This window comes from Cyprinodon tularosa, unplaced genomic scaffold, assembly GCF_016077235.1.
Source record: "Cyprinodon tularosa strain WSP-4 unplaced genomic scaffold, ASM1607723v1 ctg182, whole genome shotgun sequence".
Taxonomy (NCBI): domain Eukaryota; kingdom Metazoa; phylum Chordata; class Actinopteri; order Cyprinodontiformes; family Cyprinodontidae; genus Cyprinodon; species Cyprinodon tularosa.
In genome coordinates this window covers 878,844-894,164 of record NW_024038624.1, presented here as the reverse complement: position 1 = coordinate 894,164, position 15,321 = coordinate 878,844, and the positions used below count along the sequence as shown (strand labels likewise).

Genomic DNA, 15,321 nt, shown 5'->3' with positions numbered 1-15,321 from the left:
ATATCACTTTGATGATTGTAATTCTACTCCTGAGGAATACGTTCTATCTACAGCTTTGCCACATTTGTGTTTTTCAGTCGCCCTTTAAGATGCAGAATGAGTTCTGTTATTTTTGCTGGTCTATTTAATGATTTGGCAGAAGACACTGTTCCTTAGTTTGCTTTGGTTTTCTCTGCAACAGAAGTGTATCTAATTACTTCAGAATTAAACAATGTGGAATTTTTCTTTTTGAAATGTACTCGATTGTGTGAACCCTGTAGGTCCATGAGGAGTTCAAGCAGAATGTGGAAAATATCGGCATCGACATCCTCATTCAGAAATTTGCTGATCAGAAGGGAACGGGCAAAGAAAGGCCAGGTAGAGTGAGCTTAAACACATCGGCACAAATACTATCATCCAGCCTTTAAAGAGCCGTTTGCAGCAGCTTATGCAGCAAATTAAACTTTCACATTCATGATTTATATCGCCCTGGTATAACTTAACTCCCCTTTATGTTGCACTTTTAGCGACTTTGAAAGAACACATGCCTCATATGATCTATGTGAAGAGGGACTTTTAAAAGAAAAGGGAAAATTGTGGATTGTTCATGTCAATAAATGTTTTTTTAAAAAACAAAAAAAAAAAACATTTTGTTTTTGTTTTTTGGCTTGTAGCTTTGGTCGTGTTTGAGGAGTACATTTCAACTCTGACCCCTGAAGGCGGGAAGAAGACTCGAACAAAAGCCTTCAGGATACCCGGCCTCAGCAAGAGGGACAAGGAACCCGACTCTGCGTAAGTGTTTGTGGACTACAGGCTGCAAGAGGAGAGGAGGCTACGCTAGTGAGGAACTTGAACACAGAGTTTTGGACTCGACATCCAGTTATGAAATTATGACAAGCATAAGTCTGAGGTGACTAATGTCCCAAACATAATGTAGTTCAATTCAATTTAGTTTATTTATATAGCAGCAATTCAAAACACGTAATTTCAAGGCACTTTATAGAGACAATTCAACCAGCTCATACAGTCAGATTGGTTCAAAGTTTTCTATCTAAGGAAAACCAGGTGATTGCTGATTGCTTGACTTCACACACCAAGTTTGCATGTAGCGACAGTGGAGAGGAAAACCCCCTTTTAACAGGAAGAAACCTCCAACAGAACCAGACTCGGTGTGAGCGGCCATCTGCTGAGGCTGACTGGGTTTAAAGGAAACAGAAGCAGACACACAGAAGAAGCAGAGATACAAAATAAACTTGTCAACCAGCCCCACAGGCGGCCCCATCTTGGAAACACACAGCCAGGCAGAAGAGCTCCAAGCCCACACTCGCGTCAGAGGATGAAGAGAGCACATCCAGTCAGTCACTGTCAGAGAAACAGGACTACACTGAAAAACAGGCCTATAAACATCTATTAACAAAGATGTTGGTAGCAGCAGTACAGCTGATATTTCTCTCCAGGATTGTATCACAGCCAAACAGAAACAGACCAGATGAAGCTGCTATGAGAAAAGCAGAGAGAGCAGAACATTAGAGATTGAACTAACAAATACTTCAGATCCACTGGTTGAGCTTTTTGAAGCCTAGAAACCCTGAGAGGGACAGGGGTCCTTACCCATGTTTGTCAACAGACAAGGAGAATTGTTTCATTTTTTCATCTTTAATTTATTAATCTTTAACTTAAGTTATTTTAATCGTTTTATTCTTTACTTTGTTGCACTTGGATGTGGGCTGCCTATATAAAGTGCTATATAGATATAATTCAGTGTCATTATATTTTTTTTAATGATCTTTATCATTTCAACATGGTTTAGAATCTCATCTTTATTTTAGGGCCATTATCAAATCGCCTTTAGCACCAGACGGTCCTCTCATTTGAACATCTTAAACTTTGGACACCGATGTTTGTAGATCACCCAGAAGACGCCCACTTATTGCACATATAAAAAAAAAAAATGCACGGTCAGTTTAGTGCCTGTTACCTTGAATCTTTGAAGATTCTAAGTCAGTACAATGGCCCCAGATTTGCACAGACAATTTAGTCAAAGTAGTAAATACCATTGTCTCCACGGCGATGCAACACGACTAATAGGAGCCCTCCTTCCTCATCTGTCTTTCTAAAGACAACAAGAGACACACAGGAAGAGTGAAACTGATGTGTTGCATTTGAAAATGAGAGAGGGGCAGTGCAGATGCATGAATGCTGCAGTGTGGAGTGACGGAGGAAAGAGCAGAAACAGAATCAGTTTAAACCTCAGTTTACAGAGTTATGGGAAGCCTAACTAGGGACATCTGTCTAGGAGCTTGAATGTGCTCTCTACAAGTCTTGTCTGTCTCCAGCTATTCATGGTTCCAAATACCCACTGTTTATTAAAAACTAATCTTTTTAAAAGATCTCCTTGCTCTGCAAGTCTCTGTCTCTAAACTTTGTGGACTGTAAAGATCCTCCAACCTGTTCTTTATCTGGACAATGCGTTTTCCTCTAACAATGATGCACAAAAATAAATAATAAACTCCTAGCTCTGAATACACACAGCAGCTTTAGTGTTTACATTTTTTGATGGAAAATCAAAACCAGCACTCTTTAAAAAACAAAACAAACAAAAAAACAACCAGCTATGTTAAACCTCCTTTCTCTTCACTCGACTGTTTTTTGCCGCTGGGTTCATACTTGGCCCAAAGTAACGCCTGTGTTTTCTCCTATATTTACAGAGATTCTGCTGTCCCAGAGGCGCTGGTGAGTGTTTCACATATTTCACACTGAAATGCTCAAACCTAACAAACTCTGTCCGTATCCTGAATGCGAGATACCTACGCAGACTCGGGTGTTTCGAAGGCTTTATGATCTGTTACAGCCGGGTGTTTTCCTTACAGAGATGAGAAGGGAGAGATGGTGTGTGTTTGAATAATGAGATGGATGGTGTGGGGTTTCCCAGGTTTATTCCTGTACTTCTTGGAACACATTTCCAGGATTATCTTGGTGCAACAGTGGAAGTGATTATGTTCATTTGAGGAAATGTGTGTACGTGTTTTCCTACACGGGGGCGTGTTAAAAGCAGGGTCATTTTGTGTGTGAAAGGGCTTTGAACGTTGCCAGAAATGCCTCTAACAGACCAAGGATGAAGCAGAAGGTAAACAGAACGTCCTTAAACTACTGCAGCTGCTATTTTTATCATTTTCTGCACCTCTAGATGAAGCCACAGCTAGCTGCAAACTTTCTAAACATTTTCTATACCTGGAATTGAAGGTTGTTAGAACAAGGAAGCAGGTTTCATTCTTAAAACGATTCAGGATATATATATTTATTTTAAACTGAAATAACCATATTTGTTGTAAAATGTATGACTTTTTAATGCTAACGAATGATTGGATCAATTGCAAAGCAAATGCAAACATGCTATGTAAAGTTGGATGCAAAATACCTTCTATAATCATCAGTGTGATAAGTTATAGCAGAGCTTCCAGTAACTGACTTCAGTGCTAACATTTACCAAGCAGCATAAGTAGTAGCTGCATATTGAAGGATTTTATTTTTAATATCTGTAAAAATGAGACAAAGTAAATCATACAACATCAACATGCAGACTCATGTGGGATGCAAATAAAAGGCTGCATGTTTTATTTCAGTGCTAGCTTTTTAAAGGGACACTATGCAACATTTTTCAGTTAATTAATGTGTTCCATAACGTTATGGATGACTAAATGAGTCATTTCAGGTTGAACAAAGGTATTCTCGGACGCCCTGGTGGTCTGTGGGGGAAATACTGCACTTGCAACTGCAGGAGCACCGACCCGCACCCACAGGCTCAGAAGTCTCGTGAGAGTCAGTCTTGCTTTACGGCGAGAACTGCTACACCCCCCAGTTAAAAGCATGCTCGTTGCTAGCACAGTGGCAATCTTTGTGCAGTTATGCTACGTTCACGCAGCAAAATCAGCAAAATCGCGTCTGCTGCTTCATTTTTGCTGCTTGTACCAGTTAGTACTGACGAGCGGCTGAAGCAGTTTTGCTGCTCTGGCTGCAAAAGGGTGTCTGACGCGCGTTGGGCGAAGCTTCACTATCCTTTCTCTGCCTTGCAGTTATATTTGCTGTGATCAGTGGGAATAAAGTAGTTTTAATATGTGTTTAAGTGAGAAAATATACCTGAAAACGTAATCAGTGCCGTCAGTTCATTCAGATTATTATCCAGCCTTCAATATTTTTTCTGTCGGAGCCGCTCAGACCCCCACATACCAGGGATGCGCCGACATTATGGATCCCTTCATCAGCAGCGGTTCACGCGGCAGCTGGTAGGTGTTTTTCATCTAAATAATCCAAACTGCATATTCTGCCGGCAGATTTCTGCATTTTAAGTTAATTTAGGCGTCAATAAACTGTTTAAGAGCAGTGATCATCAGCGCTGTGTCTCTCTCCCTGTCTCTCACCCGACGCGCTGCTGCAGCCGCTCAGACATGCTGCGCCTGCAGCTCAAAACGCGCCGCGGGACCTTTGCATGTAAACTCGCTGCTTCTGTCGCGCCAGCTACATCCAGTGTGAACGCAGCATTAGTCATTCGCTGCTAAGCTCAAAACAACCGCGCCTGGCTTGACGGAGAAACCAGGTGAACAGCTGAGCATATTTACGACAGTGCACTTTTACTTTCGCCCTCTGGAGGGAGCCTCACTGGAAAATCAACACCGGTTGCATAGTGTACCTTTAACTCAGCTCATGCTTTCTGGCCACCTACAGATTTCTCATTTTATTGGGTTTCCTTTTCTCAGATAATCTTAAGAAATAGTTATAACTGATGACAGCCAATGTAGTCTGAGTATATATAAAATGCATTGTTTAAATAAAGATTGATTTTTATTGATGCAGAAAAAAAACAACAACCTGGTACTGTAGAAAAACGAATTGTTCCTGCGATGAGTTTAGAGGCTAGGAAAGTCTGTAAAGCTCCATTATTTAGATGCTAAATATTTTTTGTTGTCTGTTTTTTTTAGCTAAATCTCTATTTAAATGATAAGGCAGTTGAATGATTCTCTTTATATCATAGGAACAATAGCAGTTATGTTGAGGTCCTGTTAATGTGGTAGTTTTACTCTCTGATGCCTTAACAGGGCCTAATAATCCTTCAGAACCCATCACCACTGTTATAACAATGTGCTTTTACCCAAATGTCCAATTTAGGTTTGCCTTATTAGGTGAATGTGACATTATAACACATATTCCTCATGATTAGACTGATTTTATTATCTAACTACACAGTCGGCAGAAATAGACTTATTGTTTGATATTTATTGGTCCTGTAATGAATATGTTACTCCATGTACAGCAGTTATAACTGACCCACAAATTATTGAAACTATTTACTACCAAAGCTCTCTGTTGGTGCTGGGCTGGACTTCTGTCAGATATGCATCATTTGTGTCTGAGCTGCTGAGCAGCTGCTCTCCGTCTCCCTAAGTGTTTTTATTCCTGCTTTCACAGAATTCCCCGCTGGAAGTGGACGACGAGGGCTTTGTCATCCGAGCTGACAGCACTCAGAATGATATCCTTTTAGTTGGGTCCATCTGAGTATGAAGGAGAAAGACAGGCTAAACTGTTTCAGGATGGATTGGACTACAGGTTAGAAAAGCGTTTTGGAGGGCCTTCTCTGATCCGATATCTGTGGATGGAGATAAAATTAGGGTGATGGCAAGGAGGCCTTTCAACCTGAGAAAGCTGGAGCTCATCAACGAAATAATCACAATATCAGAGGAAACTTGCAAAAAGCTTTTCAGCAACCATAAGAAGGGTTGATTTTTTTCCCCCCAATAATTATATCCAATAATTTTTAGCACACTTTATCTGATAAAAAAATAGTAAAATGTCATATTTAAAATTGTTAATTCTTCTAGATTAATATTATCAATATAAATATGATGGGTTTTTTTTTTATCAGAAACAATCTTCATCTGAAAGTCGTTTTATATCTTCAGAGGATATGAATACTTTTAGGCTTTACTGTTTATTTAATTTTCTAAACAAACCTTAATAACTGAATTGGGTCTGTATGGAGGGAATTTTGCTTCATGTTCTTTTTATATTTCCAAACTTCATTTTTTGAAAATATTTTTTCCGCTTATGAAATCTTATTTTGTAATTTATTAATTTTTTTTCAGATTGATAGTCACAAAATCTATTCTTTTCAAATAGCATTTCACAGATCACTTCCTCTTCATAAACACTTGCTCATTGACCAATGCAGTGGTTTCACTGATGTCCATGCAGACCAATAGAGATGAGGCTCACTTCTTATTCCAGGGGAAAGCCCGCCCTCAGAGGTACAGAGAATTTGGACTGTTAAACACAATTTAAAAAGAATGCAGTTCTTAAAATTCAAGTCTAAAAAGAGAAATAGGAAATACAATTTTTTAATATAAAATCAGTAAAAAATAAAATAATTATAACATATGAAAATCTGTAAGAAAAAAATCAGAATATATAATTTGTAAAATATGAAAATATAAAAACAAAAAATAAAACTGGTCAAAAAATATAAAATCTGTCTAAACAGTGATTAAGAAAATATGGAAATATGGTTTCTAGATTGCAATATTTAAATCAAATCAGTTACCAAATGTGTTCTTTGTTTTCAACAATAATGAAATAAAATTCACTCCATAAGTCTGCAGCTAATTAATGTTTGTGAGTCAACTGAATAAAACATCCATATTAAGCTGGAGATATTCTTAATAAATAGGTAAACATTCAGGAAAGGTTATCTTAAATATTCATTGTTAATGCAAAGCCAAGCCGTTTAAGTCTTATTTATGTTTTCAACCTTCTTCCTGTATGTTTAACAGAACCAAGTTGAGGTAGATTCATCCCAGGGTGAAACAAAGCTCTTTTCAGATTATTGGTATTGTAGAAAAAAACAGTCCAATCTAATGTGATCACTCGTCTTCAAACTCCACCGTTTTCATCACACTATTTCTCAGTTTGAGCTGTTTTTTCTTGACCCTTCTTTCTTCCTCTACGCTGCTCTGAGAAGGAGGATAATTTCTACTCCAGTGATTCAGACTTTGATGACGAGGAGCCCAAGAAGTTCCACATCCAGATCAGACCTGTAGCCAGCAGCAGCCGCAGCAACTCTGTCGCCACCGAGAAGGAGCTGAAAGCCACAGTGGGGACGTTAACGCTGCCCAACAGAGGAACAAGGCAGCAGGTTAGTCTTTGGATCCCCTCTTGGCATTCATGCATTTTATAAGACTAGAGCAAATAATGGTTACTTTGAAAATAAAATCTTGCAAAAATGATGTTGAATAATGTTGATTTGTGTGTATTTTTTTTTTTATAGACGGTGAAGCGGCATCTCTCCAGTAAGTTGACTTCATTTAGTCCTGTTTTTGACATTTTCAGTTTTTAATGGTGGAAGCATACAGTGCCGCGAAGAAAAGTATTTCTTCTTGCAGTTTTCAAAAATTAATGACTTTTATTGAAGAGTAGGAGGCCATCTACAGTAAACCAATTATCTGGTTAGGTCACCCTGATTAAAACAGAAACCATCAAATGGACTTCGGTTCATTTTCCTGCTGCATAACAGAGATGACCTCGAGATTATAATTAGAAAATGATGGTTGGTCATTTTCCTAAGAGGTTTTCTGTTTGAGAGCAGAATTTAAGGTTCCATGAAAAACAAAAAAACAATTCCTCCATGTGGAGTAAACTTTGTGCTATTATTGTTGGAAACATTAAAAAAACATGTTCTGTAAATGGAAATTCAAAAAAAGCAATGAAACTTAAGACAATTTCTTAATCAAAAAAAGGTTTGAAGAGTAACTTTTTCTAAATTAAATTTTTTTCAAATATTTGTATAAAAATATTTTTAAAACGTTTTTGCACACTTTGTATTTAAAATGTTCTAAATTTCTGTTTTTTCAATTGAGTTTTACAAATTGTCAAATTGGTACTAGAAAACGCAATCTAAAAAAAAGATAGAATCTAAAAAATCAATTGATACTGACGGTAATATATAAAAGAAAATATGATGTAAAACAAAAAAACTGAGAAAACATACATTTTTATTTTATATTCAAGGAGTTTTTCAAACTGTCATTTCTGGAATGCTTGTTTTAAAATGTCCATTTATTAAAGGTGTTTTTTTACTAACGACTATAATGTAGCAACATTTTATCAGTACATCCATTATCTGTAGCAGTCCCAGACCATTACAGTAACCCCACCACTGTTTGACCTTAGATTTTTCTAGAACATCATGTTTGTGGCTTACAAATGGCTTTATAACCCTCTTAAATCTTTCGCAGTTTTTTATTTTTATTGGGGCAGAATCTATTTGATCTTATTGGCCATAGTTTGTCCTGTATGACAAGTTGTGTTTTTTTCGGTCAGGCAGTAATCAGAGCTCGCTTTGACTTTCCATGTAGAACTAACAGTTTTGTGAAATCTGTTAATATGTGGTCTTCATATTTTGTATAAACCCTGAGTCTCTGGGTCATAATGACTTGCTTTCACTAAACTCCAAATAAAAAGTTGCTTGATTGGATTTTAAACATCAAATCTGTTTTTACTGAAAGAGCAACTCGCCATTCAACAGGAACTGCGTGAAAATGCTCTGCCTTCAAGCAACAGAAAGACTCAATTTATCACGGATCTGCCACTCGCTGTATTTCTTCTTCTTCTACCATCTTTCTCGCCATTGTATTCCTCCCTATCTTCGCCTGATGCCTTATTTTGATCTGAATCATTCGTTTCAATCAATCTTTTCTAGAACCTGTGCTCACAATACTTGCCATCTCAAAGCACTTTACAATTCAACCAGATCATACAGATCAAATTAATTGCCAAAGTTTTCTATCTTAGGAAAACCAGTTGATTGCATCGACGGATTGACTTTAGGGGAATCCCTCACACTAAGCATGCTTGTAGCAACAGTGGAGAGGAAAACTCCCTTTTAACAGGAAGAACCTCCAACAGAACCAGACTCGGTTTGAGTGTCCATCTGCCGAGGCCGACTGGGGTTCGATTAGACAGAAGCAGAGGTACAGAAATGAGCAGAGATACAAAAGGAACTTGTCAACCAGCTCCAAAGGCGGCCCCATCAAGGAAACGCATAGCCAGGCAAACGAGCCCCGAGCCAGCTCCCATGGGAGAGGATGAAGAGAGCATATCCAGCCAGTCACAGCCAGGGAAACAGGACTACACTGAAAAATAGGCCGAGCTCCAATATCTATAAACATAGGTGTTGATGGCAGCAGCACAGCTGATATTTCTCTCCAGGGTTGTGTCACAGCCAAACAGGAACAGACCAGATGAATATATAATCAGAAAGAGCATAATGTTAGAGATTGTGCAGAGAGAGTGGGATAATATAGAATGAAGCAGAATGATAAAAAAGGGGTCCCTATGTCCTCCGGTAGTCTAAGCCTATAGCAGCAGAACTATACTATAGAGACTGTAACTATAAGCTTTATCAAAAAGCAAAGTTTAAAGCCTAACCTTAAAATAGACAGGGTTTCTGCCTCATGGACTAAAACGTATTTGGTTCCACAGGAGAGGAGCCTGATGACTAAAAGATCTGCCTCCTATTCTAATTTTAGAAATTCTAGGTACCACTAGTAAATGTGCAGATTGAGAGCGAACTGCTCTGTTAGGAACATAAGGAACAATCAGATCTCCTATATAACATTATCTGTTCATGTTTTTGGTTTTTATTCTTCTGTTGACAAATCTAAGACAGAACTAGAGTGTCTTCATGTTTCTCTGGCTTGCAGTTGACTGTTGTTAGGATTTCAATGCAAAATGACTAAAGATGATAATGTAACCTTTTTTTCATACAGCTTAAATGGGAATAAGAATAAAGGTGATAATATGCTGTTTCTAAAAGGGACAACAATCCAGGAAAGTCAATTAATTTTAAATTTATATATATTCCGATTTTTTTTTTTTTTTTTTGATTGACTGGAAGGTTACAGGAGGGTTTGGGGAAAAAATATATTAATAAAAATATATTTAATCAAAAATATAAAAATATTATTTTCCTTCATGGTTATTTTAAAGTAGGCTTCCAATGTAAACTATGCACTGTGTGTTTGACCAAATCCTGATGGTTGAAATCTTTTGCTGCATCGCTGAAGGAAACTCCAGCTCAGCAGGAGGCCGATCAGAAGACAGCGAGGCTGCCTCTCATCGGGGTGAGTCAGCAGTTCATATTCAAACCGAAACTGTAAATCAACTCAAAGTGAAATGACATTTGTGACGCTAGTGACTTCTTGTAAATCCCCCTTTGCTGAGAACATGAGTGTTTATCCATTAGTTAACTAATCTATATTCAGATGTTATATCCAAGAAACAAGAAAATCTGACCTTTTCCTTTCAGATATTCCTATTTTTGATATTTTTTGCCTCCGTTTTTGAAGGTGATGATATTTTTATGTGGTTTTACAGCCAGGTCAGATCTGTTTAGAGGCTTAAATTTTCTATTTGTATCATTAATGGTTTCCCAAACAGCTCTAACTGCCTCAGTTTTATCAGCTGAGTCCTAGCAGAGGAGAGAATAGTAAATCTCTTCATTAGTTGACCTTAACACGAGCAGCTCCTCTCCTATTAGTCTCAGGTGACGCCACTCGTGCTCTAAAGCTTGATTTATCACCAGTCCGATCGTTATCTGCCAGTGGGTTTGGCAGGAGTGGGAGGATGGATCCTGCTGCAGTCCAGCTGCAGGGAGTCTCTCTCTCTGTGGTAAATTCAGCAGCAGCAGATTAATTTGCTGCTCCACACAAGGATTTGTTGGAGCTCAGTGATACCAGGCTAACTGCTTGTATTTATTGCAGAGGAGGTATTGGCTGATGGGTTCTTCTTCCCTTGTCGCCTTCTCTCATCGCTGATTGCTCCTGATTGAGCAGCCTCCTCCTCCATCGAGTCAGTTGATCTCATTTGTGTGCCATCTCTCTGCAGATGGGGAGCAGGAAGGCCTACGCAGGTCCTCCTCCAGCCCTGATCACAGCAGGTGAGGAGTCCTTCGCCTCGTTGCTTTTTTTCCCCCCCTCTGTATTTGTCTCTTTGCAGCTCAGACACATTTAGAGGTGGATCTGTATCATTAGTGGCCTCGTCGGCTGCCTGAAACTCTCCAGGCTTTCACCTTGGCCCCTTGGCTTGATTCATTTATTTTTATCCGTCCTCAGTTCTGTGCTCAGCGGGCAGATACACAACAGAAAACCATTTGGCAGTGCAGCGACCATGCATCAGGAGATATCCTGAAATGATTGAATGTTAGAATGGTCCAAAGTCCGGATGGAAATCAGATCACTACCTTTCATAATAATCTGACTGAGCTGCTTTGCAAAGAGGAAAAGAAACAAAAACACATCACAGCTTCATTTGTGTTCTGTCACATGCAGGCTCCATACTATTGTATATTTTAGGATTTGTTCTGTTTTATATTGTTCTATTTCATATCTATTGCATTTAAATAAAAAAAAAACAAGTAATGACTTTAATTCAGTTTCACATAATCACATAACCTTTCTTGATTGTGAAATGATTGTGATAAAACCATAGAACTACAGTCTGTCACAGTCGTCCTCTTGGTGTCTTCCTGTGTTTTCCATAAGCCTGTTTCTCTCTCTATGTTGTCTGACTTTCTGCTGGTTCTTCCTGGTCAGGTTGGGTTCTACAGCGTCTGGTTCAGACAGCCTGTTCGGTCCTCCGCTGGAGTTGGCCTTCAAGTCCAAAAGCTTCGACAACCGGGATCAGTTCAAAGAGCAGAACACCTTTGGTGCCTCTGAATGTGAGAAAAGTTGATTTCATCCTGCTTCACTGCGAGATAAACATTATATAGACCTCATGGTCATCTGCAAGAGGAATATTTGCTGCTGTGTTTACACAAGAATTACAACTAAAATAGTATCACTTATTTTATTTTAATAATGAGACAGAAATATTCTTACAGCTGTTAATCTAAGAAATACTATTTATTAGTTCAACATTTGTAATTCTTATAGGTAGAGCTAATACAGTAATACCAACTATAACATTTATTTCTATATTAGACTTACAAAGATCAACTACCGTATTTTCCAGACTATAAGCTTCTTTTTCCCATGCTTTGAAACATACAGCTTATATGAAGGTGCAGCTTTTATGTGGATTTTTCTTTAAGCACCAGGCAGCAGATGTCAAAGTAAAAAAAAAAATCCAAGAAGAAAGCACCTATTTTCATTTAGCATACGCACATACTAGCAGCAGGTATGATGAAGAACAGATGTCTCAAATTCACACATTTTGACATTTATCTCCTGCATTGAAGCTGCAGAACCAATGAAGAAGCTGGACACAACTTCTGCAGAGCTGAAATAAAGAGCTGCAGAAGCCCACCTTTCATTAGAAGCTCATACAGATGGCCGCTCACACTGAGTCTGGTTCTGCTGGAGGTTTATTCCTGTTAAAAGGGAGTTTTTCCTCTCCACTGTCGCTACAAGCATGCTTGGTGTGAGGGATTGCATTCTAGTCAATGGGTCAATACAATCAACTGGTTTTCCTTAGATAGAAAACTTTGAATCAATTTGACTGGATTATCTGGTTGAACTGTAAAGTGTCTTGAGATGACATGATAAATCGGCGCTATTTAAATAAACTGAACTGAAATTGAATTGAATTGAATTAGAAGCTCTTACTGCTGCAAGCCAACAAGCTAAGTTCTTCTTCCCTATTCTAGAGGCAATATGCAGAGCTCCCCCTACTGGTTTGGTCGGGGACAGTTCAGTAGATATCAGCAGCCTATAGCCCTGTGATGCTTAAATATGTACGTTTCCAGTTAAAAAACTAAATAACTTTGTGGCTGTGGCTTATAGTAATATGTGCTCTATAGTCCAGAAAATATAGTTATTATAAATGTACACAGAATTTTATTTTTGTTCCTATTAAGAGGAATGTTCCACCTTTCTTCTGTTAAACTTTAAAATAAAGTGACACTTAAAACACTGAATCCTTTTTTTTAAATTGTAAAACGAGAGTAAATTCTGATAATTTGACGTCCATATCAATGTAAAGACGTCAGCCCAGCAGACTGCTCCCTATTCTCCTGATTATTATCCTGTAAATGTCGTTAATGCATCGTTACCAGAAGTTAATTTTCAAGGATTTTGGACCCGTCAAAATGTATAAAACAATCATTTATATACTTTATTTTTTCTGTAAAAATAATAATTTTATGTTGCACCTCTCTAGATGTAAATAAATTTTAAAAATGTTAATTGTTTGTATGAAAATTTTCTAGCCCTGACCTCTAAATAGAAGCATTCGTATATGTTCATAAATTAGGTTAAATAAATCCTCTTTGGTTCTTTTGTTTGGTTTTCTCCCTGTTGTACGTTCAGGTGGTTTTCTTACACCAACATGTTTTAATTTACGTTCCAGATGCTGCCTTCTCATCTGACTCCTCATCACCAGAGAACGTTGAAGACTCTGGTTTGGACTCGCCTTCCCATCAGCCTCTGGGACCTTCTCCTGAGCTGGCTGGCTGGGCCGCCTGGCCGCCTGTGTCTCAGATTAAAGAACAGACACCAAGCCGACCTGTGGATCCTTTCTTCTCTGCTTTCCATGAGCCTTCTTCTGGTCGCACTTCTAACCACCAGGACGACTCCACCAATGTCTGGTCTGTCGCCTCGACACGTCCGTCACGGGCCCCCCCAGATATGGACGCCCCTTCTGTGCGGTTCCCAGCCTTCTCCCAGTCCCTCGGTCCGCCGGAAATGGAATCATCTGTGTGGAACTGCAAACACATCCCCACAGAGGATCCCTTTTTCACCAGCTTCGACAGGACCGTCACCCAGGAGACTTTAAACCTGTCTGACGCCTGGACGCGGCCCCCTCCACGCCGTTCGCAAGAGGTCAGAGGAAAGGAAGGCCGTGGCGACCCGTTTTCTGCTGCCCTCACTGAAACCAAGACTCTCCTCCCTCCTTCTTCCTCCTCCTCCTCATCATCTTCCTCCAATCGTAAAGAGCGAGAGAGGAAGCGGGACCGCAGCCTCCCCCCGCCCGTCACGTCTGATGACCCGTTTGCCATCACCATGATTGGAAGCCCCACCCACCAATCATCTCTGGCTGCAGCAGCCGGGACGCTTCCCTCACACAGCAGCAGACTGGGAGTCGATCCCATTAGCAGCTCCTCACAGTCAGCTCAGCCGAAGAAGGAGACGACCCACTGGAAGTCTGTCCATAACCCGTTCAACGACGGCAGCAGCTCCAGGCCACAGGAAGGAGGAGAGCGTAGGAAGCACAGATCATCAGAGAGCGAGCCCCGCAGGAACGCCCCTCCCCTCACCAGGCATTCAGGACCCCAGGAGGACCTGTGCTTCTCCACAGACAAAGATGAGGACTGTCTGGATCTCAGCACCCAGATGACGACCTGCAGCATCGGTTCCAATAAAGGTCACTGCTCTGTTCTTCACGTTAACATGGTTTCAGATTCAAATAGTGGCCTATAAAATAAATACTCATCAATCTATTCATTTATCAGCATACATGTTGAAATACCTCGAAGTATCATTACCCCCATATGGAGGACCAGAAGTGAAAAAGAAACACGACAATTTCAGATTAAACTTTAATTCATTGATTTAGAAATCCGATTTAAAAAGCATTTTAGGATTCCCCATTTAAATAAAATTTAATAGTAATTGTATTTTTTTTATTTATCAATCTATTATTAAATATTTTGAAAATATAAAAAATGTAAAACATATTTTCAAATCCTACTAAATAATAATAATTCTTTAAACTAATTATAAATATTTCTCCTAATCAAGTATTTAAAAACTTTGTGAGTTTGAAAAAGCAGTTTTATTTTGATTTTACTTTACTCTCTTTTAGCATTTCTATGACCCAACAACAGCTTTTTTACAGTTTAACTACAGTCTGTAAAAAAGATGAGTAGCAGCTTTATAATATAATGCAGCTTAAAAGCTGCATATATATATATATATAAAACATTTTTTTATAATTATTATAAATCTTAACCCAAAATTAGAGTTTAGAATCAAAATGGTCACAAACATTAGGAAAGGTGTAAAAATGCAATGTGATGGGCATTTTCACCAAGAATAATCTAAAAATATTGTGGCCAAATGGGAAATTACTTGGTGAAAGGACTTCTATCATTTAAAATCTGGAATTGCAGTATTATTAAAAAAGATAAGCAATTAGAAATATGAATGAGTAACTCAAACAGAGTGGGAGCTAAAATCCTTTAAACAAAGCGATAAAAAGAAACATTAAAGTGTTTCAAAGTCTGCTTCTGGAACTGAAAAAAAAAAACAGAAAAAAAACACATGTAACAAAACAAAGATATAAAGGTGATGAAAAAGC

The 15,321-nt window shown here is 38.7% G+C and overlaps 1 protein-coding gene across 1 annotated transcript in view; it reads left to right on the top strand.

The window, feature by feature from the left end:
- Window positions 1-15,321, top strand: part of fcho1 (FCH and mu domain containing endocytic adaptor 1) — an 80,239-nt gene that overhangs the window by 56,461 nt on the left and 8,457 nt on the right. Inside the window, exons 9-18 of the mRNA XM_038282379.1 lie at window positions 261-357; window positions 654-771; window positions 2,688-2,712; window positions 5,443-5,503; window positions 6,975-7,162; window positions 7,295-7,316; window positions 10,092-10,148; window positions 10,912-10,963; window positions 11,619-11,743; window positions 13,372-14,385. Of these exons, the coding sequence (XP_038138307.1) occupies window positions 261-357; window positions 654-771; window positions 2,688-2,712; window positions 5,443-5,503; window positions 6,975-7,162; window positions 7,295-7,316; window positions 10,092-10,148; window positions 10,912-10,963; window positions 11,619-11,743; window positions 13,372-14,385 (1,759 nt within the window). The remainder of the gene's footprint in view (window positions 1-260; window positions 358-653; window positions 772-2,687; window positions 2,713-5,442; window positions 5,504-6,974; window positions 7,163-7,294; window positions 7,317-10,091; window positions 10,149-10,911; window positions 10,964-11,618; window positions 11,744-13,371; window positions 14,386-15,321) is intronic.